This window comes from Panthera pardus, unplaced genomic scaffold, assembly GCF_024362965.1.
Source record: "Panthera pardus isolate Hobbes unplaced genomic scaffold, ASM2436296v1 HiC_scaffold_21, whole genome shotgun sequence".
NCBI lineage: Eukaryota > Metazoa > Chordata > Mammalia > Carnivora > Felidae > Panthera > Panthera pardus.
In genome coordinates, this window is record NW_026526777.1 from 6,473,911 (window position 1) to 6,501,079 (window position 27,169).

At 51.8% G+C, this 27,169-nt stretch overlaps 1 protein-coding gene across 8 annotated transcripts in view; it reads left to right on the plus strand.

The window, feature by feature from the left end:
* LOC109276660 (carboxyl-terminal PDZ ligand of neuronal nitric oxide synthase protein) overlaps positions 1 to 27,169 on the plus strand; it is a 285,556-nt gene that overhangs the window by 224,780 nt on the left and 33,607 nt on the right. For 7 of the 8 annotated variants that reach the window (XM_053908938.1, XM_019465760.2, XM_053908937.1 and 4 more), the window contains 2 exons: positions 16,244 to 16,352; positions 25,274 to 25,415. In XM_053908938.1, the coding sequence (XP_053764913.1) occupies positions 16,244 to 16,352; positions 25,274 to 25,415 (251 nt within the window). Of the gene's footprint in view, positions 1 to 7,418; positions 8,655 to 16,243; positions 16,353 to 25,273; positions 25,416 to 27,169 lie in introns of those variants that run through there. The other variant, XM_019465763.2, reaches the window with a different exon arrangement.

Sequence of the window (27,169 nt, forward strand, 5' to 3'; positions counted from 1 at the left end):
ACAGTCTCTAGCTTGCTTAATAATTTAGTGTTTGAATGATTGATGGAGTTTACGTTATCAGCCCAAGAAGCATTTGCATCTTGTTAAAGGAATCATCGTCTTCAAAACAAACCAATCTCGTATTGATCTGTGGGTTTCAGATCACGTAAAGGGAGAGGATTTGCTTAGGAAGAACCTTTATGGTACGCTAGGTGTTTCTGGATTCACGCGGATGTGGGAAACCTGGCGTAGGGTCTGTGTTTGACACTGGGATGTAGGGCCATGTGATGGGCCAGGGGAAGGACCGCTGTGTGGCCAACCTTAACCCCAAAGGCAAGCAAAGATTGCTTTCGGTCTGGAGCGATAGCCCTGGTCTGACCAGCCCTTACTATCACCAGATGGTCTCCAGGATCGTAGAAGGACGCTGTCCCAGCTCATCCCCCAGTGACTGCTTGGGCATTCCGCACTGCACACCAGTCTAGACTCTGTGTTGTCATGCCCTGTCCCTCGGTCCTGGCTGGGAAGCTTTCTGGGTTCCTTTTTGCATCTTGGCACAGTTAGGAAGGGGATGATGACCCACCACTAGGAAGACTATAGCCAGTTGTGAACTGGGCTGCTTTTCTGCTGGCACAGACCTCAGACTGTAGAGATGAGCATGACTGGGAGACCCAGAGGGTGAGGCGTAGAATTCAGGAACTAGGCTAAGTTGCCGGCAAGTCCCCACACCTTTATTAGGAGACCCTGAGAAGCAGCTGTGGAGGACTGACAGCCTTCCCCAGTGGCTGGTGGCAGTCACGGTCAAACCACGATTGAGCGAGTCTTCTGGGTTCAATAACGTTTCTGTCAAGTTCTCAAATAAGAATCCCGAGGTGTCTTTTAAATACCACATCCACCAGGAACTGTTTCCTGCTTTCAACCCCGCCCCCACAGCGGGGATCTCATTTCCGTTTCTTCTTTGTACCCAAGGCGCTGTAGTCCTTAAGTTCAATCCTGTAGCTATTTATCTAATATTTCTTAGTGGGAGCCACATCTTACTCGTCTTTGTCTCCTTGACTGCCGTCTTGCACATAATTGTGCTCGATGCATATTTGTTAAATCGAATTGATTTCTTCATAAGTCTTTGCACAATTCCCAAGAAGTGGGCACATTTATTCTGTAGACTTTTATCTAGGATTGATCGGATGGGTGGATGGACAGTCGAGTCAACCAGCCAACCTAACCTTTGTTGAGCGCCGAATGCTACCCGTCTGTGAAAGTGTTTGGAGACGGTGATAAAAAATGTTAACCTTGGGGCGCCTGGGTGGCTCAGTCGGTTAAGCGTCCGACTTCAGCTCAGGTCACGATCTCGCGGTCCGTGAGTTGGAGCCCCGCGTCGGGCTCTGGGCTGATGCCTCAGAGCCTGGAGCCTGCTTCCGATTCTGTGTCTCCCTCTCTCTCTGCCCCTCCCCCATTCATGCTCTGTCTCTCTCCGTCTCAAAAATAAATAAACATTAAAAAAAAAAAATGTTAACCAGAGACCATCAAGAACATATGTTCTAATGGACAATAATACACAGCACACAGACGACTGTTAAAAAGGCAGCCGTGCAGTCAGGAGCCCTGAGAAGTGAGAGGTCACGTGACCTTGCTCAGCTCTGCTCAGGGAGCAAGCCAAACATGTCTTCCTACTGTGGGACTAACCCTGCGGCAAGGCCGCCTTCGAAAATCTGCGTCCTTCCTCCAGTTGGCCAAAGATGCCAGCCCTGTCCCCTGTTACTGCTGTACCGTTAGCTCTTTGCTTACGGGACCAATAATCTTTGTCCGTGCAATATCTTGGTCTCTGGCTTTACCTCTTGTCCAATTTGTTGCAGTTTTTACCGATAATTCGTAACTATCAGAGGGTGGATGGGAGAAATGAAACCATACTGAACGGCGAATGTGCTCATCCCGGTTTTAGCACCGGCCTCAATAAAAGCTTTTTGGGAAGGGAGGAGCAAGAGGGGCCTCAGGAGGTAACCCCTGATGGACGCCATCTACATGTCAGCTTGTCGTCTTCCAATGGCACTTAATTCGTCATTAGGGGCTCCTGACTGCGGGAAGAGGTGGGGTATTGCTGGTGTATCGCCTTTCAGAGTCAGAGCGGCCGTCCAGGCGGTGGGCCAGTGGTCTGATCTGCTCTACCTATATTTACACCCAAACGCGGATTGAAATATCTAGGAGTGTATGGATGTGCACGTGTGGGTGCACATATAAATACAAACATCTATCTTGGTAAGAAATTTTTTTTAATGTTTATTTTTGAGAGAGAGAGAGACAAAGTGTGACGTAGAGAGAGGGAGACACAGAATCCAAAGCAGGCTCCAGGCTCCGAGCTGTCAGCACAGAGCCCGACGCGGGGCTTGAACTCATGAGCCGTGAGACCACGACCTGAGCCGAAGTCGAAGTCAGATGCTTAACCGACTGAGACACCCAGGCGCCCCTGTTTGTTGTTGTTGTTGTGTTATTTTGTTTGCTTGTTTTTAGTATCAAAAAAGCTAAACCCAAATCCTTCCCAATTGCCTTTGTTCGCTGATGGGAAGGACAAAGCCCTAAGGAAACAATTAAGCTTGTCAGGCGCTTCAGCTGACAAAGAAGAATCTGACAAGCTAAATGCGAGAGAGAAACTGCAAGTGTTCCTAAACCAGGTCCCGGGAGAGCCTCCGGTGTCCCCGGCCAGGCCTCCCACCCTCGCCGCCCCCGTGAATTTCCGGGAGCCCCGTCCCTCGGGCCGTCCGCCCCAGGATGAATGTGTGCACGTCTCCGCTCTAAGAAGACGCAGCCGATTCTTTCTGGCCTCGTCTGGATCCACGTCACATCTCCGAGAGACGTCCTCACCCTGCAGAAAGAGAGGGAATTAACAGGTAAAATGCAGGCGGGAGCAGTTAAGTCAGCCTTTGCTCTAACCAGGACACTTGACTTAAAAAAAAACCCGTACTGAGCCTCTGTCTCAGTCAGACGACTCCTACGCGCACGTCAGGACGGCCTTGCCTCTGCCGAGCGGGGGGGCGTAGCCACCCTACGACAGGAGGGGGCGACAAGCCGGGGCGGGACCGGCCCACCTCTGGCAGCCTCAGAGTCCCGGCGCACTTGACTCTTCCCCCACTGGCTCTGCACCTGGACCCTGTCTCCTGCCGTCTGGCCTGGATCTCCAGACCTCATTCTCCCTGTATTTCCCCCTGGAGCTTGAGGCTATTTCTGTTTTGTTTCTTACTTTTTAGCCTATAAATAGGCTCAGGTTTTGCCATCTGAAAAGAAAAGCTACTCCCAAAGCCTCCCTTCTTATCTTGTTCTTTCACTGCCAGACTCTTGGGCATGATTGCGCTTTTCCGCACGTATTTCCAAAACCCCACTCGTTTTTCAGCTCCTTCTATTTGGGCTTCTGTGCCCCGCGCCAAGATCGCCCCTGCTGCGGTCACCAGGCACGTCTCCATTGCTAATCCGTGGCCCACTCTGCGTCCTCGTCCCCTTTGGTCCCTCCAGAGCACCGAATGCCGTGGACCTTTCCTCCTTCCGGAGACTCTCTCCTCCCGCACATCCATGGTGGATTCCTGTGTTCCTCTTACTTCCTGGTCTTTTCCTGTTTTTTTGTTTTTTGTTTTTTGCTGACTCCCCCTCTTCTGCCTTTAGTTTCAATCAATACTGTTAACAGGATTCTCAGTGAACCCCGTCCTTTCCTTCTCTACTTGCTCCGGGGGAACCTCCTATTTCCCACGGCTACTGCCACCCTCTGTGTCCTGGTGGCTTCTAAGTCTGTGCCTCTCCCCTGATCCCTTGTTCCCATTTGTCTCCTAGGCAGGGCCATCTGAGTGCTCTGGTGGCCCCTCAGGGTTGTTAACATGTGTGGAACCACACCCTTCTTTCCCTGTGCCCTCAGCTGCTCCTGCGTCCTTCGACCTCCTTTGTGTTTAGTCCACCCCCCCCCCACCCCCCCGTCAGCCAAGTCGTACAACTCAGGATCTTCTCCCTCCCCCTCCTTATCCCAGCATCCAGAGAAATGGCTCTGGAATCCACATCCTGCTACCCATCATCACTGTTGCTGCCTTACATAGACCTTCAGCTTTTCTTGCCTGGACTCGGGGCCAACCAGCCTGGTTGCACAGGATGTGCACTGCATAAGTCCAGGCTGTGTTGATCACCGTGCCCTATGGTTGGCACCTGACTCACCCGGTCTAATTCTCGTGACTGTTTGTATGTTTGGGGATGCAAAAAATAAACTCGATGGTTAGGAGACTCCCCCAGTGTCTCACAATGGGAAGCAGCGAAGCAGACATTCGAGTCCACTTCCTTTGACTGGCAAGGCCCCGGTCCAAGTTCTTCCTCTTCCCCCAGACCTTCCATATTGCAGTGGCCTCTTTTTGGCCTCCCTTCTTCTCCTGTCCTCCTGCAGACTCCATCCCTCCACCACCGTGACTACCAACTACGTCATTCCCGTCGGTGCCACGAGCACACAAGGTGACAGCTGGGCTCTGCGCAGCAGGTCCTGACCTCCCTCTGCTCCCGTCTCCTGCTGGTCCCTCGCATGTCCCCTGTTCCTGGTGCCAAAGCAGACCGTGCTGTGTCAGGACTCCGTGCCTTTCTATGTGCAGACTGCCTTGCAGGGGATGTGGTCCCTTCCTCTGTGTCTGATGGGTGGTTTTCCTTTGCTCCTCCAGACCCGCCGCCGGGCCAGGTGCCCACAGAGGCTGGCCTGTGTGGACCGTCAGTGGGCTGCCCTCTCCCCACCTCCATTCACAAGAGCTCCTGCCGGGTGGCACACAGTTCTCTCTCTGGGTCCCGGCAGCCGCCCACTGCCCTGCTCCTCAGGCCTTGGGGCGCCGAGAGCTCCTCGGGCCCCGTGCTGCCCTCAGGTTTCCCTGCACGGTGCCCTCGCCTTTGTAAATGGTCCCTCCCTAAGCTCACCTTGGATGGCTCCAGTGATCTGTTTCCTGCCAGGACCCAGGCTGCAGCGTTCCCCTCCATCATCCCCGCCACCTTGCACATACTCAAGGCGCTGCTCGGACGGCAGACCGCCCCCCCCCCCCCCACCCGTGCACCCTTACCGGGAGCAGGCGGGCTCCGTGTCGCACACGTGCCCGGTGCCCTGCTCCACGCCCTGTGCTCGCCCCACTGTCCAGCAAGCACCCCGAGCTCCTCAAGGACAGGCTCTGGACCGGGCTCCGTTCTGCCTCCCGAGACAATGCAGTGTGGGGCCGGGGTTAGAGTGGGTAGAGTAAGACATGTGTTTCTTAGGATGATAAATTAGGCCAAACCACCTCCAAAGCCCTCTAACCCCTCAAGAGCTGCTCTTGGGTAGTGGGAAGACAGACAAGGGCAGGAGAGAGCTTCTGGCCTGCAGCAGGAAGAAAAGAATTCTCAAGCCAGGACCCTTCTTTCTTTACAACCTTCTCACATCCCCCTACCCTCGTACCTGGCTTCCTCCAGCCTCCCAACCCACCGCTTCCCCAAACTTCCAAAGTGAACATAGAAGTTGGGGTTCAGTCACTTAAGCGTCCGACTTCAACTCAGGTCATGATCTCACAGTTCTTGGGTTGGAGCCCTGCATCAGGCTCTGTGCAGACAGCTCGGAGTCTGGAGCCTGCTTCGGATTCTGTCTCCCTCTCTCTCTGCCCTCCCCCTGCTGGTGCTCTGTCTCTTTATCTCTCAAAAATAAACATTAAAAAAAAAAAGTGAAAAGAAAAGAACGTTAAAAAGGGATTGGAAATTGAAATGGGATCAAGATTGTGTCAGTCCCCCGCCCCCGGCCCGCCAGATCTGTTTGTGGCCTGAAAGTAAAGATATGTGGTCCCTTGCAGTTAAAAAAAAAAAAAAAAAAAAAAAAAAAGACACTGAGTCATGATTGAGAGGGAGCTGTCCTAGGATAAATCGTCCCGGGGTGTGTGTGAGAGGTGGGTTGCTGCCCCCACCCCCAGCAGCAGCTTCCCTTGTCCTGAGAGGAAGTGCCGTCAGATCTGCTCTGATGGAGAAGCAGGCGGGCCGGTGGGTGCAGTCGGGGAAAGAAAAGTACCTGGTCGTGCCAGCCAGGCGCTGTGAGCCCCGGGAAGGGCGGTGGGTGCCCTCTCCTCGTTTCCCGTTGGGCACACGCAGTTCCCATGTGCTGAGCCAGAGGCCTGGGGATGCGGAACTAGAGGGACAGAGGGCGTTAGGGGACGAATCCCAGGAAGTTCCAGATGGGTGATTTGAGGACTGCCTTTGGAGAAACTAGGGTGAGCTTCTGACATTTATAGTATCTGAATTCCTGGGTTGGTCTATTTGAAGAAACTTGGGTGGAAGGTGGGCAGTCGGGGATAGCAGAGAAACCGAGCACCCCTCCCCCGAGCGTCCACTGAAATCTGACCCACGTGAGGATGGAGTTTTGGGCAACCATAGAGAGTGTGAAGGCATCGAGGACGTGGAAAGCTAAATGGAAGAGGGAGATTCAGAGTTCCTGGGTGGCATAAATGTACCCTACCGCCCCCTTCTAGCTGGGTGGAGAGATAATAATGACAATCTAGTATTCAAATGACATTTGCCAGTTTGTAATCAGCCAAGGAGACGCGCAGGTGACATAGAAATTAGGAATTAAGATTGCTGAGGTTCAGATTCTGGCCCAGAGACCGGAGCAGACCAAGTTGTGTCCCTCAAAAAGATGGGTCCAAGTCGTAACCCTTGATACCTGTGACTGTGACCTTATTTGGCAAGAGGGACTTGGCGGATGTAATTAAGATCGCAGATTAGGATGGGTCCCACATCTCGTGACTGATGCTCTCATAAGAAGCGGGGGGGTCGGAGAAAGAAACACAGAGGACACACAAAGAAGGCGGGCGGCCGTGTGAAGGAGGCAGCGGAAAGCCGGAGAATGCCAGGATCGCCGGCAGCCACCGGAAGCCAGGACAGAGGCGTGGAACGCATTCTCCCTCGGAGCCTCTGGAAGGAACTAACCTTGCCAACACCTTGATTTCTACCTCCTGAACGCCCAAACTGAGAGACTAAATCATGGTTGTTTTAAACCATCCCGATGTGGTGATATATTACAGCCCTGGGAAATGAACACAGATACCTTCTGGCCAGCTCTGCGTGACCTTGAGGAAGTCGAGGAACCCCTCTGTTCCCTCCTCTCTGAAATGGAGACTTTGCACGTAAAGTGATTAGAGCACAGCCTGGCACAGGAGGGACGCACCGCAGACTAGCAAGTGCTCTGATCAATTTAGTGAAGTCTTTTGAGCACCTACTAAGTGCCAGGCACTGTGCGTATATCCTTCCATTTGATTCGCACGACAGTCCTGGGAGCCTCTTCTCATGCCAGTTTGCAGTTGAGGAGACTATGGCTCCGAGTCGTAAGTGGCTCTGAGTAGCAGAAGGGCCTGCGGCCTCCACTGAGGCTTTGTGGCTCTGTTGTTCCAGGAAATCACGGGGGTCTCAAGGTGCACAGGCGAGTGGGGAAGGAAGGGCGTGAACTTCCGATTGACTAAATTGATGTTCGCATTGGGAAGACCCATGCGTGACTCATCTCTTAACACACAACTCGAAGAAGAGAAGTGTTCACGGTTTTGAAAGCAAGGAGATCAGTTGTTTGTGGGGAAGGAGAGGAAGACACAGCTTTATAGGGGAGGCCCCCCCGCTTTCCGCTCTGCTCTCTGGTTCTGGAAGGGGAGCTGCGTCTCTGAGCAGACGTCTTCGGGAAGCCTGAGGATCCTCAGAAGTGTGGGAAGGTTGAGCTGACCCCAGAAGACATGAACACACCGCGTGGGTAAACCCAGCCAACAAACGCGGGAACAGAGGAGACAGAATTGGCAACCCGTGTGAAGCTTGGCTTTTGCACGCCGACGACAGGTGACGGCTATTTTGGAGAAGTTACCAGCGTCAGAGAGAAGTTCGCCTCGAAGCATATGGAGGGGTTTTGGCTAAGAGACACTGGCCTGGTTTTTTGCCTGCCTGTCAAGCACTGAACTAGAGGAAATGAGCTTGTCGCGGTGCTGGGCATTTAGAAAGTGCTGTGTGATGGTTTGTGGTCGACTCGAGCAAAGCAGGGGAGATTTTCAGGGACGGAAGAAAGAATTTAACAGCTGTGAAATTAACACATCCATTAACTGCTGAGACGGGCCGCAAGGGCGCCTTAACTCGACTTTCCAAAGAGCAATGCGTATGTGCCTGAGTCTCACTGGATTTTAGAACTCAGTGGATTGCTCATTTCTTACCCCAGGTACACCGTAGATCATACTAATCACTTAGACATTCGTATACTTTAATTCCTTGAAGAAACCTTAGAAATCCGCTCCGATGTTTGCAAATCTCTGCCTGCGGTTGAGTAGATGGGCTAGATGGCTCTCGAGGTCTCTCCTGGCCCGGGAACCCCCGGCTTCCTCCAGACCGCGCTGTCGGGGCTCAGGTCTGTGAAGACGGCCCAGCAGGGCGACACTCAGAGCGTGGACGCTGTGTCCCAGCACCTGGGGCGGCTGTGACGTAAGCAGACCAGTTCCCCGAAGAACTGTGGCACCGTTTTGTGAGCTCATCACCGTCCCTTCGCGCCAGATGGCGGCCCGAGGAAACGTCTGAGGGAGGCAGTCCTCACGTCAAGAACGGCTAACATGAGGGATGAAAAAGACAGAAACTGAAGTAACTTCTAATGAAAGAAAACCAACTGAAGGGATAGAGTCCTGGAAATCCAGCGAGAGGAAAAGGTAATCAGACCAAAGCGGTAAGAAGAGAGAAATGATCACCATGAACATCAGTTTTATCTAGATTACATTAGAAATGAGAGGCCTGGGCGGGGGCACCCGGGTGGCTCCATGGATTGAGCGTCTGACTTGGGCTCAGGGCATGATCTCACGGTTCATCCTCGTCACTTGGTAGCTTTTTAGTCAAGTTCATTTCCCTTTGTCCTTTTGGGGTGTCTCTGGGGTTAGGAATGCCCAGACTTTGGGGACCTCAAGAGAAAAACCTATGCTGCTTTCCAGCTGGAGATCCCCTCCCCCATACACACACCCCAAGAGATGATGATATTGGGGGAACGGTGACGATTTCTCTTTGCTCTCCCATTTGCACCTTCACGGTCTAAAAGTATTTGTACAGCACCTTATGGTTGCAGAAGATCTGCCCGTGCCCTGTCTCACCCACTCTCAGGATTTGCCCATCCCACAACTTGACAACCACTCGGAAAGATATTTGTGTGGTCTTTTCAAGGCTTAGGAGAGGAGGAAAATATTGTGCCCCGGGCTCCATGCCGGGTCTAGACCCTCTGCCCTGGGGTTCCGTGCTGTTGTTCTGTGGCAGGCCCCAGGCCGGCTAGTGAGACCCACCCGGCAGGCCTCCCCCCCCTGTAAGCAGGAGGAGGTGTGGGGGCCCTTGGGGAGGAGGGGGGCTCCGCATCTGTGGGTCTCAGATGAGGGGGAGCATCGACATAGACTCAGGAAGCCCTACTCTTGACTTTTCGCATTCCCTGTAGCTAGTAGGTTCCAAAGTCAGCAGGCGCAGTCCCCACGGAGATGAGGGCAGCGGGCACAGCATTAGCACCTGGGGGCGCGGCCACGTCATTTCTTAGAGGCCGTGATATTCAGAGAGAAGGTGGTGACAGTAAGCCAGAGACTGAGTGGCAGTAAGGGACGAGCACTTGAAGACGGAAGGGCGACATAAGTGATTCCAGTTGGTCCCAAAAAGGCAAGGCCATGAAGGAAAATCATGTGGCTACCCAGATTTTTATATAGCATTCCTTAAAAAGTACACAGTGTCATAGGCAGGGAGCAGCCATTGCTGAGAGCGCTGAACGTCTGGGTGCGGCGAGCCCTTGGGAAAGGCTGAGGATGAGAGAAAAGGCTCAGGGGACAGTGGCACACGATGAGGGGAGGCTCCCAAGCCTCTGTGTACATCCCCACCTTTCCTCTTCCCGTCTTCAAACACAATTACGATGAAGAGGTCTCCACACATTGAAACACCAGAGGGGAAACCTTACAGGTCACTTGGTCCCATCCTAACACACGGAGGGGAGGAACGAGTGGGGACGGGGCAGGGGTCAGAGAACAGTGAAAGGGGAAATACCCGTATATTAAAGTCATGGCTGCAGTGAAAATATCAGAGGTAAACGTTTGTTTGTTTGTTTTTAAGGAGGCTCCTCACTCTACATGAAGCCCAACGTGGGGCTTGAACTCATGACTCTGAGATCAAGACCTGAGCTGAGATCAAGAGTCTGATGCTTAACGGACTAAGTCACCCAGGCATCCCCCCACCCCCATTCCATTTTTCTAACTCTCTCTTTTTTTTCTTTCCTTCAGTGGAGAACTATCTGATCTTCAAACTAGGAACACTAGAACTTAAAAAAAATAGAACGTTTAAAAACCATGAAGAAAAAGGTGTCCCTCCTGGGGCGCCTGGGTGGCTCAGTTGGTTAAGCGTCCTCCTTCGGCTCAGGTCATGATATCAGGCTCTGTGCTGACAGCTCAGAGCCTGGAGCCTGCTTCGGATTCTGGGTCTCTCCCTCTCTCTCTGCCCCTCCCCTGCTCATGCTCTGACTTCTCTGTCTTTCAATAATGAACAAACATTAAAAAAAAAATTAAAAAGAAAAAAAAAGGCATCCCTCCTTTAAGTGTGTCTGCGCCTCGGGGTCCTAATGAATGAGACTGTACAATCGTGGGTCATAGATGTGAGAAGATGACCAGGGTAAGAACATCCCACTTTGTAGAAAGGGGACAAGTGTGGGTCCAGGGACTACACACTAGTGAACTTGTGGAAGAGATCACAAAGCAGAGGCAGCAGCGAGAGGCTGTAACCAAATAAAAAGCCACCCTCGGAGACGCTTTGCTAGAAATTCCATTCTGGGGCGTGGAAAATAGTTCTCCAAGTGCTAGTGCTTGGTGATGTTCACATCCCTTCAGGAACGTGACTCAGCTCTGTGAACTGCTTGGGAAGCGGTCCCGGAAGGCCGGGGTGTGTACAGAGGTGCACAGGGAAGAGGGAGGTCCTCCTTACCGGGCAAGCACGTGTGTCGGGCGTTGTGTTAAATGTGGGGACGTGTTTTTCTCACCCCTCATCCCGTGAAGAGATTATTACTTTCCCTGTTCAGGAAGGAAGGGGTTGTGTCGACTGAGCCCTTTGCCGGAGGTGAACAGCTGGGAGGTTGGAAACGCTAAGGCTTGAACCCAGATCTTTCTGCCCCCGCGGCCCCCAGGGCAGGCCTGCCTGAGCAGTGAGGGATGAAAATGGGCCCTTTCAAGCACTGTTGAGAGAAGAGGTAGCTCCCGGGTGTTCAAAAGGTTGCCCTTTGGAGGAAAGACGGGCCTGGTCTCTAAGGCCCCACGGCGGGGAGTCAGGGCGGTGGTGTGGAAGTGATGGGAGCCGGTCGCCGGTCGCCGGTCCTGTTTGCTAACCGCTTGCTGTAGGCTCCTCTCGATGCAGGCATTTGCTCTGTAAACCCCCGGGGGTGAGGTGCAGCCCTGCGATCAAACTTGCTTCGCTGGCGAAGAACCACGGGGAGATCATGACCGGATATCACCCACTAGCGAGTGGCAGAGCCTGGGCCTAAAATCGGGTCCGTCCCACACCAGGGCCAGCATTTTCAACCAGTTCCCTCCGCTCTATTCCTGGTAGTAGATTTCTTTCTCTCTCGCTCGCTCTTTTTTTAAATTTTATTTTAGAGCACGCAAGCGGGGGAGAGGGACAGAGGGGGAGAAAGAATCTTTATTTATTTATTTTTTAACATTCATTTTTGAGAGAGAGAGTGAGAGAGACAGAGTGCAAGCGGGGGAGGGGCAGAGACAGAGGGAGCTGTCAGCACAGAGCCAGATGCGGGGCTCGAACTCATGAACTGCAAGATCATGACCTGAGCCAAAGTTGGACCTTAAGTGACTGAGCCACCCGGGTGCCCCGAGAGAGAATCTTAAGTGAACTGCACACTCAGCACAGAGCCCAGTGCAGGATTCGATCATGATCTGAGCCAATATTGAGAGTCAGACGCTCAGCCACTCAGGCATCCTGTTGGTAGATTTCCAACCTGTGTGAAAATTCCCAAGTGATGAGAAGCTCCCAAAAAGAGACTATTCTGTCAGGGAGCGAATTGCCCATTGCCGACAAATCCTGAGTGGCAGGACCCTGGGTTGGAACCAGGCCTGACGACCACACAGGTGTCTTTCTATGTTTGATTTTTTTTTCTCCTGTGCTCTTAAGAGGGAACAAGTTTACTTTAGATTCATAGTCAAAGAGAGGGGGGTTATTGATGGTGGGTCTGGCGGTTCTTTATCACTCCATCCACCTGAGCTCCCGGATAAGCTCCAAATCCAGTTTGTCCATAGTACTTTTTATGTTTCAGTCATTTATCATAAGTTTATGGGTATAACAATCTGTAGAAAAGTTTATCGCTGTGGCTTGATAGCATAACAGTTCCAGTAGGAGGTGAAAATTCTGATTCTGTGCGTATTTGAAAATAAACAGAAATTCGAAGGGGGAAGGAACAAAACCTCACAAAACCTTAGCGCTCGTTATTACAGTATGCAGACTACTCTGATATCCTGCCCTTGGCGATTACACTGAAAGTTGAGAACATTGAGGTACTTTTTTCGGAAGTACTTTTTTTGGAGGTACGTTTTGGAAGCAGGATCAAAACTGCCCCAGACTTCTCCCCCGCCCCCAACACACGCCAAGGTGGAGAGAAATAAGGGTTCATGGAATATGTTTCTAGATCCGGAATTTTGGACCTGTGGCGTTACGTGGCGAATGAGGTCGCACGTGCCCCTCGATTGTGTCGGCAGATGCTTTTCTGAGCTCTAACTAGCTGACGTTTTGGTTCGCCAGAGGTGGTTCTGTTTGCAATGGTACGTTAAGTTTCTGCACTCAGACGTCACAGAACCCTCTCCAGAGAGCTCCAGTCCGCAGAGACTGCCTCCCCACACAGGCTGTCCTCACGGTTTCTGGAAAGGGGCTTTGTCCGTCAAGGGAAAGGTAACCTGTGTTTCCCGCCGTTCCTGGCCGCCTTCTCAGCTGTAGATCTACTTCTCTGTCCTTAGGGCATTCCGTAATAATTAAAAACTCAGAAGTGGAAGGAGTTTTATGTAGGACACAGCTGAACCGACCGACTTTCCGTCCAGCGGACGGGGAGCGAATAACCAGACAGACTACGTCGTGGGTGCTCGTTAGTGACAGCATGGATGCCTCTCTCCGTCCTCAGCTGGCATTAGGAACTTTCTATGTGCCAGTTGCCATGCTGGCACGGGGGCCACCAGGATGTAGTCCTTTTTCCTTTAAGGAGCTCGAGCCTAAATAGCATCGTGTAACAGATGTGCTGTGGTAACGGTGAGCCCAAGAGGGTTCAGCAGCCCAATGATATTTGGGGGGCGGGGTGGGCAGGAAGGTGTCTCTGAACCAAGTCTTGAAGGATGCCAAGGGTGTCACCGCAGTGGCAACGGCAGGTGGGTGTACATGACTAGTTCCGGAGGGCTATGTAGGTCAGGGCTCTGGAGAGAGAGAAGAGCAGGAAGGTGGATACTGCATGCTGAGGGGATCGGACTTTATTCTGAGGGAAGTCGGAAGCCTTTGAGTGGTTTTTAGAGGGAAATAATGAGATGTGTTTCCGATTATCCCAGTTTGCTAGCTGTGTAGAGAATGGTTTGGCCATAGGTGAGCTAGGAAGCAGAGACAGACAGTAGATGGGTTGCAAAAATCCAGGTGAGGGGTGCCTGGCTGGCTCAGTCGGTAGAGCGTCCGACTTCGGCTCAGGCCGTGATCTCAAAGCTTGTGAGTTTGAGCCCCGCGTCGGGCTCTGTGCTGACAGCCTGGAGCCTGCTTCGGATTCCGTGTCTCCCTCTCTCTCTGCCCCTAACCCACTCGCATTCTGTCTCTGTCTCTCTCAAAAATAAAAATAAACATTAAAAAAATTTTTAAAAAACCCAGGTGAGAAAGAAGGATCTGCGAACTAAGGCAGTACCGTAGAGACGAAGGAAATACGTTCCTAAGCCGTATTGAGGAGACGGGCTACAAAGAACTTGGTCATGAGCAACAGATAATGGAGAACAAGGAAGGGGGTCAAGGGTGTGGTGCAGGCTTCTGGCTTGAGTGGATCCAGTGTTCCTCATCAAGATGGTTCCTGAGAGAAGGAAAGTATCGATGCTGGGAGAATTGCGAGGATGATGATTAATTCGGTGGGGGGCACGATAAATTTGAGGAGCTTTGAGATGTTCAAGAGAGAGGTCTATGGGGACACCCGGTTGGCTCAGTTGGTTAAGCGTCTGACTCTTGGTCTTGGCTCAGGTCACGATCTCACGGTTTGTGGGATTGTGCCCCACGTTGGGCTCTGTACTGACAGTGAGGCAGGTGCCTGCTTGGGATTCTCTCTGTCTGCCTCTCTCCAGCTTGTGTGCACTCTCTCTCTCTCAAGTGACTAAAACTTTAAACAATAAGAAAAAGAGGGGATTTCTAGGATTGCCAGGGGTGGGCCTGGGTTTCAGGCGGGAGGTGCTGAGTTACAGTAGTCGGTTGACCACTCTCTTTCTCGGAAGCCGCGTTAAACATCGGCACGTCTAGTCTGTGCCATTCACGCTGGGTGGACACGCGAGATGTACTGACGGGACTTCTAGCACAGTGAGCAGAGGAGTGGCTCCCCAAGGCGAACTTGGCTCTCTTGCCAGGATTGTTCGTCTCCGTATCCACTTTTTTCTGAGCGCCCCTCCCGGGCTTCTTGGAGTCCTTGGCGAGAACCTCAGCAAAAAGGCCATTGAGAGACCATATCAGTAAGAAGTACAAAGGCACTTTGCCCATTATTTCATCTTCCAGGTAAGCCCATGAGGTATGAAGAACGAGTAGGCCCGTTTTACAGGTAACAGCCTCTGAGGGCTACGTGGCTTTTGCCTCGTGAGTGGTGAAGTTGAGGGTACGACTCTAAATCCCGTTCTCTTTCTGCCAAGTACTCAGCCCTGACATACACCAGAACGGATCGACTTGTTAAATCCTTGGATGAGAGTTGTTACTGAGGAAGAGGTGTTTTATGGAAATGATGCGGCCCCGGAAGTGTTTGTTTGTCTGGAGTGATCCTCTCCTTGGATCTCCCAAGACTAGTGCCACTGATGTACCCCGTCTGCTTCCCTCCCCTGCCCCATGCCAGCAGCGCTGGGACCGGGCGGGCCGGGTGGCACCCTGTCTAGGCCCGCTGTGGCCTCAGCCATCACGGCCTTGCCTATGACTTTCCCCAGCTTCCCCTCTGCCTCCCCTCTGGCGCCCGGCACCCAGAGAGATCCTTCCGTTCAGAGCGTCGGGGACTCAGTCCTCCGCTCAGAAGCCTCCAGTGGTTTCTCGCCTCACCTGGAAAGCAAGCTCCACCCTTCAGGGCACCCCCCCCCCCCCCCCCCCCCCGCCCAACACCCTGCCATGTTCTGGCCTCTGGCTGCTTGGATGACCCTGTCAGCACATCCCTCCACTTGAGCCACACTGACCTCTGGCCATTCCCTGAACACTTCTAGCACCTTCTGAATGCCACTGGGCTTTCGGATTTGCCGTTCCCACTTCCTGCACCGCATTTGCCCCGGTGGTTCCCTCACACCCAGGCCTCTGGCTCTCCGTGACGCCTTCGTGCTGGCCCTGCGGCCTCCCTGGCTAAAACAGCAGCCCCCGCCGCGCTCTGTCCCTTACTCTGCCCGTTTTTCCTCAGAGCACTCGGTTTCTGTTTCATTGTGGAGATCTGTACACGAGGTCTGAGAGTTTAGGGCGTCCTGCCGCCTTTATGTATCTGGGCTGGGATAGCGCCCGGCCCACAGTGTGCATGCTGGTTGGGGGGGAGGAACAGCGGAGTGAACACACAGAGGCTGTGGGGGTGAGGTCACTACCCAGAGAGGACGGGAGGTGAGGTCACTACCACTGAGGGACTTAACGGTAACGAGACTGAGCGTCTTCGTCTGGGCAGGCGTGGCCAACATTGCCGGCTCCCAAGTCTCCTCGTTGGGAGACAACTGGGAACAGGTATCCGGAAACTTGCCCCCGTTTCCGTGGGTGAGATGCAGGTTGATTGCTCTGATGAGGACGGCAACAACAATTTTTGTCCCTCTAGCACACACGTTACCAGCACAGATTTGCGGCCCGGTGACAGCGTGGGGTCCGTCCCCTCCCCATGCCCGCTCCTCTAGATGTGGAGGTCCCCCAGCGTCGTGTCACTGTTTCACCAGTGTCCTGGTGAAAGTGCCGCCTGCATCGTGGCTCTCGTAGGAAGAAGCGAGCGTGTCCTTGAACACAGGTCCCCTGGTTGGGGGTTTGACCCTAATGCCACCTGCAGTGCGTTTTTCTGTTGCTCTCTCTGTAGGATCTTCTACGTCTCTCATGATTCCCAAGACCTGAAGATCTTCAGCTATATCGCCCGAGATGGTGCCAGCAATATCTTCAGGTGTAACGTCTTTAAATCCAAGAAGAAGGTAAATGAGCAGTCATCGGTCATTGTTTTCGTTTTCCTCTGACGGAACCAGAGGAGCCCCCCCACCATTGGCCACTGTTGAGAGGCAAGAACTGACGTGGCTGTTTGCATGCGCAGCACGGGGGAGCCATCCAAGCAGTCCGTCAGTGCTCCTGCGTGACGAGATTCTCCTTCCGTTTTATCTGAGTTTTGTCCTCTGACATGGAGACAGCCGGGAAGAGCTCGACCATTGGATGAGGGCTCTGGATCGGGACAGGTAGATAGCACCAGGAGTGATGCTCCCCTCGGTGTGCGGCGGGAAAGAGGCATGGCCGTTTATTTACGTGACTTTTCACCATAATTCTGTGTATCGGTCAGGGGCCTATAAATCACAACATGCGGAATCTAGTTTAGACTTTCTGTGCGAAGCTGGTTGTCCTGGGCAATTATTTTGGTGTGGTAACCTTGATGCTTGAGTAAATGCAGCTTTGGCCATTCGGGAGATGCTTTTCCTGTCATTTCTCCAGGAATTTAACACACAAAACTGGTGTTGGAAACCCGGGGTTTAGTCCCCGCTCTGCTGGAAGCCCGAGAGATGTTATGTGGGTCTCGGCTTCCTTGTCTATAAAGTGAGGAGAGACAAAATCAGAGTTTCCTAAAATGTCTCCTGTAAAATACTTACCGTCCAAAACGTTTCGTGTTAAAAATATCCTCTTTGAATTTGTTGGGAGGCCCTAAAGTTCGAGAGAAGCCCTTGAACTCTGTTTAACCCAGCGTTTCTCAAACTGATTCAGCCATGGAATCATTTTTCTTCCATGTGATCCGTCTAATATCCTGGGAACTATTTTTTCTGCAGGGTCAAGATTTGCTAACATGTGTCCCATCCCCTCTCCTGGCTCGACCTCGAAAATTCTACTTTGCTGATTTTGCCTCTTCCTCTAAGGATTGGCAGTGCCCTTGGCCTCCTGTTCCCGGGCTTTTTCATGCAAATCATGGAATTTGGATGGAAAGAGCTAGAACTGGAAAGGTGGAAAGAAAACGCGCAAGCTGCCAGGCTTCCCTTCTAGAAGATGGTCCGGTTGAGCCGAAAGTGTGTAAACGGGCCTAAGGCGAGCTGCCTGTTGAAGAACTGATAGGAAGAAGAGGAGGGTGAGGGAGAGAAAGAAAAGCCGGAAGGGCTGCAGACAGGCATGTAGGGCTTGGGAGGGTGAGCGGCTCTTGTGCAGCTTTGAGGTGCAGGGCGTCTGGGAAATGCAATGTGTTCCCGGGACTTACGAATCGGATCGACGGTAATGTTCTTTGACAGGTGCAACTAAAGACTGGAATCCCCATGTAATTCACTTTGAGTGTTCAGCTGTGCATCTGACTTCAGCTCTGTCCAGAGACTGGACCGCGTGGACCTTGGAATTTATTAGAGCTACACATGGCACGTGATAATTTTCCAAGCGCTTTAATATCTAAGCTTACCTGATCCTCATAAAACCTATGCGAAGAAGTTAAGACTGGTACTTCGATTTCGCAGATGAGTAAATTGACGCTCAGAGAGGTCAGATGCCTTGCCCGCGGTCCCGGGAATAGGCACCGGCTAGAGGCAGGGAGACGTGCAGACAGCATGAATTTTGAGCCAAAGACCTAGGCAAGGGCTGTCATTATATTTGCTTTGCTGTCAGAGCTAGCATAGCGATGCGAACACAGTGGGGTGGCCCCGTCCTTCTGCCAAAACCTGAGTCTGAGAGCAGTGCCCACTGGAACTTTGAGCTTGAAGTAAAGCACGGAATTAAGTTCTTATTATCCAGAGACCAGGGAGTGGCCACCCGGCTCCCTATCTCTTCCGCTTTTTCCGTGTCTGCTAGCCCTCGGAGCTCATTCTGAAAATGCCACGTCCCGTTTGCCCGCACCGACTGAGCCTGTAACTCTGGGTAGGGTGGATTCTCAGGCCCTTTGCTGGCCTGCAGCCACGTCACTGAAAGAATGGTTTCCAGACAGCCTGGCCTGTGAGCCCCACTGCTGCCGAACTATGGGCAGAAGGGCCAGCTTCCCAGCCAGTAAGGAGGAGGGAGTTGTGCAGGAAAGCAAGCAGACTTGAGGAGGGTGGGGACCGTGCCTGCAAGGTTTTGCACATTTATCCCAGGTAGCCTCTGGAGATGGTGATGTGCTGTTTTGTAAAGCACTTCTGGTCTAGGGAGACCATAGTTAGCTTGGGAAAGAGTTTTAATTGGCGAGTCATAGGAATACTTATGAAGTGAGGGGGGTAAGACCGTATACCCGGAGGAAATGTGTTGCAGGGATGTTTCTGGATTGTTGGGGGTCGAGAGGGAGATCTCTGGACTGGCAGCCAGCAGACCTGGATGCTCTCGTGTCGATCACAGTGTAGAAACCTCAGATGAGCTCCTCGCTCTGTCAGGGCTTTGGGGATTGCCGTTCAGATCACGCCATGGCCCCTGTGTGTGTCCCCATGGCCCGTTCCCCATGACAGGCCCCCGGTGTGCTTGTCGCCGTTCCCTTATAGTTCACCCAGGGGAGCAGATTCACCTCTTCTGTCGTTTGAGAATATGGGTCTGGTGTCTCCGCTTTCCTGGTGGAGGCCCCCGTGCCTCCCCGCCGGCACGGCCACAGTTCTGTATCTGTGGCTCTTCACACGGGTCGCTCACGCATACAGCCAGCGTGGTTCTCCTCTTGGGCTTTCCTCGCGAGCTAGGTAGCAAAAGATTGCAGGAGGGTAACATACCACCAGCTACTAGTCATCTAGGTCTCGGGTTACCCAGGTTCTAGCTTTCTACGAAGTCAAGCCTTATGGGAAGTCATCTAGTTTGGTTACCTGCTGTGTGCCTGTGACTCTTTTTTTTTTTTAATTTTTTTTAATGTTTATTCATTTCTGAGAGAGAGAGAGAGAGAGAGCGTGAGCATGGGGAGGGGAAGAGAGAGAGAGAGAAAGACACAGAATCCGAAGCAGGCCCCAGTTTCTGAGCTGTCAGCACACAGCCCAATGTGGGGCTTGAACATGTGAACCACGAGATCACGACCTGAGTCGAAGTTGGATGCTCCACCGACTGAGCTGCCCAGGGGCCCCTGCGCCTGTGACCCTTTGTGTGAGTTCTCTTCTTTCATTCCTATGGCAGGTAGGTAAAGATAGGTACTTTTTCTGGGAAAACAGAAGCTTAAGGGACATAAGTCACAGTAAGTAGAACTGAACCCAGAGAGTCTGATCCTGGAGCCCACTTCCTATTTTCCATCAGGAAGTCACGTGATAGGGAGTAGCCTTGTTCCCCAGGACCTATTTGTGATGAGAACCTACAGCACTTGTCACTTGGGTACAAAGAGCCTTCGCTCTGAATGACCCAAGTCACTCCGACCTAGATTTTCCCTTCTTCCCTCACTGTCTTTGGTCAGTATTGACTCCATTTGCATAATTGAGGAAGGAAAGGGTCCGGGGAAGTAGGTTGCCATGGGTCCCACAGCTCAACAGTGCCACTGAGACTAGAACTGGGCTTCCTGCCTCCCAGCCCAGAGCTTTGGCCGCTGAACTCTGTTACATGAAACTCACAAAAGGAACATGAGCCTTTGGACCTGAGCTTCTCCAGCCATCAAGCCGGCTGAAAGGCATCTCAGGAATGCAGGTTGTCACGTGTGAAGCGATATGATCTTCAGGAACAAGTTCTGTGTGACTGGGAAGGATTGCCAGGATTGTTAGAATGTGTCTGTGGATGGGGTGACCATCCCAGCATCATTCAGCCTACTGTTAGAAAGGAAGGCTGAGAGAGGGTCTTTTCCTCACCCAGAGCATCCAGGGGAGACGTTTCCCAAAACTATGGCATTCTGTGTACCACCCCCCCGCCCCGCCCATCCGCCCAACTTGGGGGGTATAATGATAGTATTCATTTGCAAGACCTCTTGCCTCTTGAGTGGTCTCTTGACCTCTCCTGTGGAGAGGACATTGCCCTGCCGTCATTTTTTCCCGGCCCCAGGAGAATGAGGCTGTCGGCCCTGATTAAGTGTGACTGGACTTATTAGTGCAAGAGTGTGTGAAGTGTTGGTGATTAACGAGAGCTGCAGGAATCTCCCCGCTGTCTTCACGGGGCAGCTCCTTGAAATCATTTGCCTGGAATCACAGCTCAATTGGTTTGGTTAGGAGAAATTACTTCCTCCCGTAATGCTGTCCCCGTCAGATTAGGGGCCACAGCCGAGAAGTTTCACCGTCCTTGAATGCTTGAAATGGATTTTGAATGATGATGACGGTCCCATGTGAAAGAATAAGTCGCTTGCCTGGCCAGGTTTAGGATATGAAGGAGAGACAGGTCCTAACCTTAGAGAAAGAGCCTAGCTTTGTATCTTAAGGGTTGGGGTCAGATGGGGTTGGGAAGTCAAAATGTAGAAATCACAGATCTCAGCACTCGTCTGGTCCAAACCTCTCTGTTGATGGATGAGGAAATCGGGGCCTGGAAAGGTGAATTTACTTGCTCGTGGTCACCCAGGTGGTTATTGGCAGTACTAAAGTTATAACCCGGCCTTCTTTTCTCCGTGGTACTGTGGTTCATGGAAGAAGTTCATAGCAGAGTACAAGGAAGAAGCCAGCGGTCTACTGGAAATTTTAAGATCCCCTATCTCCTGTCAATGTTGAAAGTCCTACCCACTTTGAAGCTAAACTTTCCCCATAGCGAGCAATATTCTCGTGTCCAAGGCATTGCCTCAATCAAACTCGAGGATCAAGGCTATTACATAACGTGTTGGACGGTAACCTAACCCATCTCAGGGCCTTAGTAACCTTTGGATCTGTCTCTGTATAGGAGTCCAAATATATTTCCTTGCTTCAGCATTGCGAATTCCATGCATTGCAGTCATTTGATAAGATAGAAGCTTAAATCTTTTACTGCGGTTCAAACACACACACACAAAAGCACATTAAAGAAACATGACCTTCGGTTCTGTTTTTTTGTTGAGACTCTGTGGTGGTTCAGGTCAAGGGAAGGGCGCTGTACGTTATTGCTGTGGTAGATGAGAAGAATTAGAAACCCAGGAGCTGTCCTGGAGCTGACTTATTGGGCTTCAGTCCCCTGGAATTCAGAAGCACGTGGCAGACAGAGCTCCCGTTGGGGCTGAGGGACAGTAGATGAGAAGACAGAGCGGGTAGATGAATAAGGAGCCTTCCTTGTAGGAAGCGTGCCCCACTTCTCTTTCTCTTCTTACTGTCGCCACTGCCACCCCCCGTCTTCACCTTGTATTCTCTCCTCACTTTCCTTACTTATCTGAAGACGCCTCTCTCCGTCTCCTGGAATCGTGAAATACAGCTTTTTCCAGGACAATGGAATTCGGAACGGCGCCCACGGTGATTTATGAAGTCAGCTGCAGAATGAGACAAATACTTCCCATTCTTCCCACGTGCGTTACGCTCGGAAGATTCCCAAGGTTCATGGGGCCAGCCCACGACAAGGTCGCTTAAAATGAGAACAGCAGATAAAACCATGACTGACTGGACTTTTCCCCTGGATCAGTGAAGTATGGGGATCACCTTTTGATTTCTGTCTTCCTGAAGCTACCAGGGCGGGCCTCCCACCCTGGCTGGGAGCATGGTGTTAATTCACGATCGCTGCTGCCACATAGCAGGTACCAACACCCGCCCGGCGTGTACTTAGCACCCACAGCAGGCACGCTCTAGGACGGCCGTTGGTTACATCTTGACATCTGTGCTGCATTGAGGGATGGCCTGGGGGGTGGGCAGGAAGGCGGCTTTGTCGGCATGAATAAGTAGGTGGTTGAAAGAAGCATTTCCGTGCGTCGTGAGGGTAAGTGGTATAAAGTTCTCAGACTGCTCCCTTTCCAGGCCCGTTGTACAAAATTGCCTGTAATCGGCACTCCCCTGAGCTGCCACGCTCCCCGTCTGCGGCTGAGAGCCAGTCTGAGGTTAGAAAACATCAAAGCCACCATATCCAGCCTAACCTTGACGACTCAAAGCCAACAAATGCTTCGGGGCTGCTGATGGAAAATGGCTTCTGGACAGGAAGATTTGATCCCTGTGCCCAAGTACTTTTAGGGGCTCTTGTGGAACTAAACTGGGTTTGTACTGAAATAATCCAGTAGGTGATGTTTTTAAAAATCTGGTAAATTCCAGAGGATGGCCAGATCCCAGAGCTGGACAAGGCTGTGTTCCCAACATGCCACCTGTTTGTTGTGCTTTGTACCTGGCTGCCTTCACATCTTTGAAACTCTGCTTTGATTTCCGAAGGCCTGTGTGTGGTCACGAGACATGAGCAGCTCCTCCTGATCCATGGGGACCTATGAAAAGGGTTCTTTTGAAAGCTGCCTTCAGAGAGAGTTCTCCCTTGCGGGCTTAGACGTGGCTTATTAACTATTAAGTCTTAGCACGTGTGGATCCTGCACTCCAAGGTGGCAGGCAGAAGGGGTTTTCTTGCTCAGAAGGCCAGAAGCCCAGTCCCTGAGTGGGGCAGGCCCAGCAGGCGGGAGCCAGCATGGCTGTGCAGAGAGCGGACGGCCCCAGTGAGGGGAGGGACGGCCCCACCAGGTGCAGGCTCAGGTAATTTCCCCCAACAAGGTCCTAACATAGGAATCTACTCGAAGTAGACTTTTCACTGGTGAAGGGAGGCAAGCCTAAAAGGTCAGGGGGCCCCTGAACTCACAAAGCCATTTCTGAGAATTTGAGGCCATCCAGCCTCCTCCCACTGCTACAGTGGGGAGTGGGGAGGCCAGTTCTCTCCTGCCGTAAAGCAGATAGCAGCGTAGCTTGATTCCACGTTCAAGTTCAGAGCGCTCTCCATGGAACATGCTACCACAGTATCCTTTTAGTGTGAATGAAAATACAACCTACATCAGAGCGAAGTAAAGCGAACACTGAAAGGAAACCATTTAGTGGTGAATGTACACATCTAGGCCTGGAATCCAGCAATTTTCTCGTGGTGGAAACCATCATGGTGGCTCCCACCAGAGACAGTTTGGCCCATGGGTTCTCCTCTGTCATGAGTTGGGTGGGGGAGGGCGTGGTTTCGCCTCTTTGATGCTTACGTCCGTATGTAAGATCTTGGCAGTCCCCTTAATATCTGTATGTTTCTGTTGTCGATAAAAACAAGCCCAGCCTTTCCTATTTATTTTCTGTCCTCGTTGCCTTTCGGCACAAAAACCTGTGTTCGAGAGCTTAGCGTATGCCAAGCCCTGGGGGAGGTGTTCGTCATACGCTTACCCCTCTGCGTGGTGGAGGAGAGGCCGTGGACATCGCTGACTCAATGCTGACAACTCCCGTTGTCGCTTCTCGATGGTTGGTTGAAACTGGTAGGCGTGTTCCACACGTTCGTCCTTGATGAAGGTGACAGAGATGGAAGCCATAGTCTGGGTTCTTCCGATGTCAGTCCTGAGTGTGTGATCCAGCGCCCAGCTTGCGATGTCTGAGAAATGCGGGGCCTCTGAGACGTCATTTCCTACCGCATTTAAGTCTGAGCGCTTCCTTTCCAAGAGAAGATTAGAAATCCTGTCCCCGTCCCTTGTCTTCTCCTGTGGATTTGGGGGCACTTGTTCGAAGACCTTTCAACTTTTAACATCGTCTTTCGTTTTTTAATGTTTACTTATTTTTGAGAGAGAGAGAGTGACTGGGGGAGGTACAGAGAGAGGGGGACAGAGGACCCGAAGGGGGGTCGGCGCCGACGGCAGTGAGCCCGGTGTGGGGCTCCGACTCACGAACCGTGAGAGCGAGACCTGAACCGAAGTCAGATGCTCAACCGAGCCACCCAGGCGCCCCTCAACTTTTAACGTCATCTGAAAAGCTAGTTAAGGAAAGTGTCTGTGGCTTACAGGGATGGTGGAGTTTGTAACCCGTCCTTCCTAGGAGAACCTGAGCTTTTATAGCAACAGGCACTTAGTGAATGTGGGACTCACTAGGTGGACACAGCTGTCCTGGAGTCAGACCATCCAAAATGCGATTAATCTCGGATGCAGGCATAGGGTGACCGCCACAGTTAGATAAACTGTCTGCGGTGGGATGTTTGGGGAGCACTGGGGGCAAGGAGCAGTGAGCTGAGCTCACCCAGCCTGTGCGTTTAAACTCCACCTAGCTTATACCGGACTTGGTCTCGGGAAGAAAATGAAAGCTGACCGATTCTGCAGTCGGTCAGCTATCCTCTTTGGAGGCCAGACCCTGAGAATATTGCCTGTGGTTCATCCTCAAAGCCTGCGTGGGTCGCTTAGGACCGTAGGGGAACAGGCTTCCTTGCCCTGTGTCCTCCTCTCCAAGTTAAGCAGTGGAATACCGAGAGCTAGGGTCAAGTTCTGTTCTTGGGCTAATAAAAGATATGGTTAAATAGCTCCTCGGCACCCCCACCCCTGCCCCAAGAAAGGAAGGGAGGGAGGGGAGAAGGAAGGAGGGAAGGAAAGAAAGAGGAGTGGCCAAAAACAGACCCAAGTGAGCTATGGCTTTACGGCAAGACTGGGAAGGCTCACCTGGGTTAGGCTTGCGGCCGCTGGCATCCCAGGGGCACTTGGACTCCGGGTTCGCAGCTCTGCTGCTTAGACGGCGGCTTCCCAGTCCCTGGTCTGCAGGAGCAGCAGGGAGACCTGGAGAAACCGAGTGTCTCTTCATGTGGCGAACCCACCAAACGTTCAGTTGTGGTTGGCGAAGGATGCTGGAGCGTCTGGACCACTTTTGTTAAACGTGGAAGGGGGATTGGGCTCAGTACTGTCTGTCCTTCCAGTTGACTGATTGTTCTAGAACTGGTGAGTTTCTACTTCCCGGGCCATTTCAGGAAGGAAACCATCTCCACACCCTTCTTGGTGAGCATGGGCGCGTCAGAGCAACCTTAGGTTTTCCCGTCTCTTCCTTTGCTGACTTCATGGGTTTCTGTCCGCGTGGCCCCCGGCGCATCCCCTCCCGTCCCTGGCCCTTCTTGTGTCCTTTGCAGAGGGTCCCCACGCCCTTCACCTGCTCTTCTCCTTTCTCCTTCCCAGAGCCAAGCCATGCGCATCGTGCGGACGGTCGGGCAAGCCTTCGAGGTCTGCCACAAGCTAAGCCTGCAGCACACGCACCAGAACGCAGACGGCCAGGAGGACGGTGAGGGCGAGAGGGACAGCAGCAGTTCGGGGGAGCCAGGTAGGCGCCTGGGCGGGTCGCTGCAGTGGGAGGGGGTGGCCACCAGCATGGGACAGTGCATTCCTTCACCAAGCCCCAGACCGTCGACCCACTTAAAAAACACATTTATTTTTTTTCTCTTTCTCTCTGGAGTCTACATTTTCTTTAAGGAACGTGTGTGGCTTTTATAATAGACAATTAAAGATGTTTATCGAACACGGAAGCATTCAAGCTGCTTTATGCTACCAAATCCAACCCCAAAGAAAATTTCAGTACAAAAGCACCTTCATAAAGCAAATTAGAAAGAAGATAAAGTTATAATTACCTTCATGGCTTTTAGAAAATTGTTTTTAATGTTTATTGATTTTTGGGAGAGACAGAGTATGAGCGGGGGAAGGGCAGAGAGAGGGAGACGCAGAATCGGAAGCAGGCTCCAGGCTCCCAGCTGTCAGCACAGAGCCCGACGCGGGGCTCGAACCCACGAACTGTGAGATCACGACCTGAGCCCAAGTCAGACGCTTAATTGACTGAGCCACTCAGGCGCCCCACTTCCTTCCTGTTTCTAAATTCTGTAGTTCTGTAGACGTTCCATGTGGACATTATTCCAATATCTCTCATTTTGAAGTGTCACCGAGAGTCAGGAAGAAGGCAGAGTTGTCTTCTGTCATGTTGATCCTCTCACAGTACGTGTGGGGAAAGTATGAGCATCAGACAAGAGCAGACGGAAAGTCAGTATTGTTTATATGAACTTCTAATGTGGAAAACCCAAGAAAAGAAACTAATCACTGTTAGAAACAGGAGAATTCCTTTAAGGAGGTGAGGTCTGGTAGTACGACCAGTAACTCAGGGTTGTGTTTTCCAGCAACGACCACTTGGAAGTCTTAGCAGAAGAAAAAAGTCATTAGCGGAACAATTTAAAAAAATAAAATTCCTGCGAATGATTGTAATAAAATGTCTACATTTTACGTGAAGAAAGTTGTAAACAAGTGGGAGGTTCTTGGATGGGAAACCTGAACCATCCTTTTTATTAAAAAAAAAAAAAAAGCCAATTCTCCTGTGAATCTCTCAATTTAACAGCACAGTGCAGATTTCCGATGGCAAAAGGGGCACATTGGAAAGCTGTCGTCTTCAGAACTTGCAGGATACAGACAAGGCAGGGTTCAGAGGAGCATCCAAAGGTTCAGCTATTTATTTTTGTAGACAGGTAACCAATCATGAAAATCAAGTTAGCTAAGCACCCAGTTTGGGACACTGCAAAGTGCTTGAGAGCAGACTTGAGTTTCATTCCTGCTGCACCTGTCCCTGGCTGTGTGATTTGGGGGCAACTTCATAACCTCTCCGGGCCTTTGTTTCCGCTTTGGAAGGAACTAGAAAGAACGGTAGAGCAATAAGTCGTACAGTTGTTGTGACAATTAGGTGAGCAGATACATGAAAAATGCCTAGTCTGGTGTTTGGCCCGTAGTAAACACCAGATCCATGTTCGCTATTATTATTTTAACGTAAATACGGAAAGATCGGAAAGGCAAGAAGAGAAAAATTTCTGGAAAAGATGAGTAACGACAGGTGAGTGGCTTTGTAGACATGAGAGCATAAAGCTCTAATAGGTAAAACTGATGTAGGAGTGCTTCCCTGACGGGGGGTCAGAATGGAAAGTTCAGACATAGACCCAGAAACGCACGCTAACACAGTGCACCGTAGAAATAGAAGCCCTACAGAAAAAAATATAGAAATCATTAAGTTTAAAAATCCACATGCCTTTGACCCCCAGATTCCCC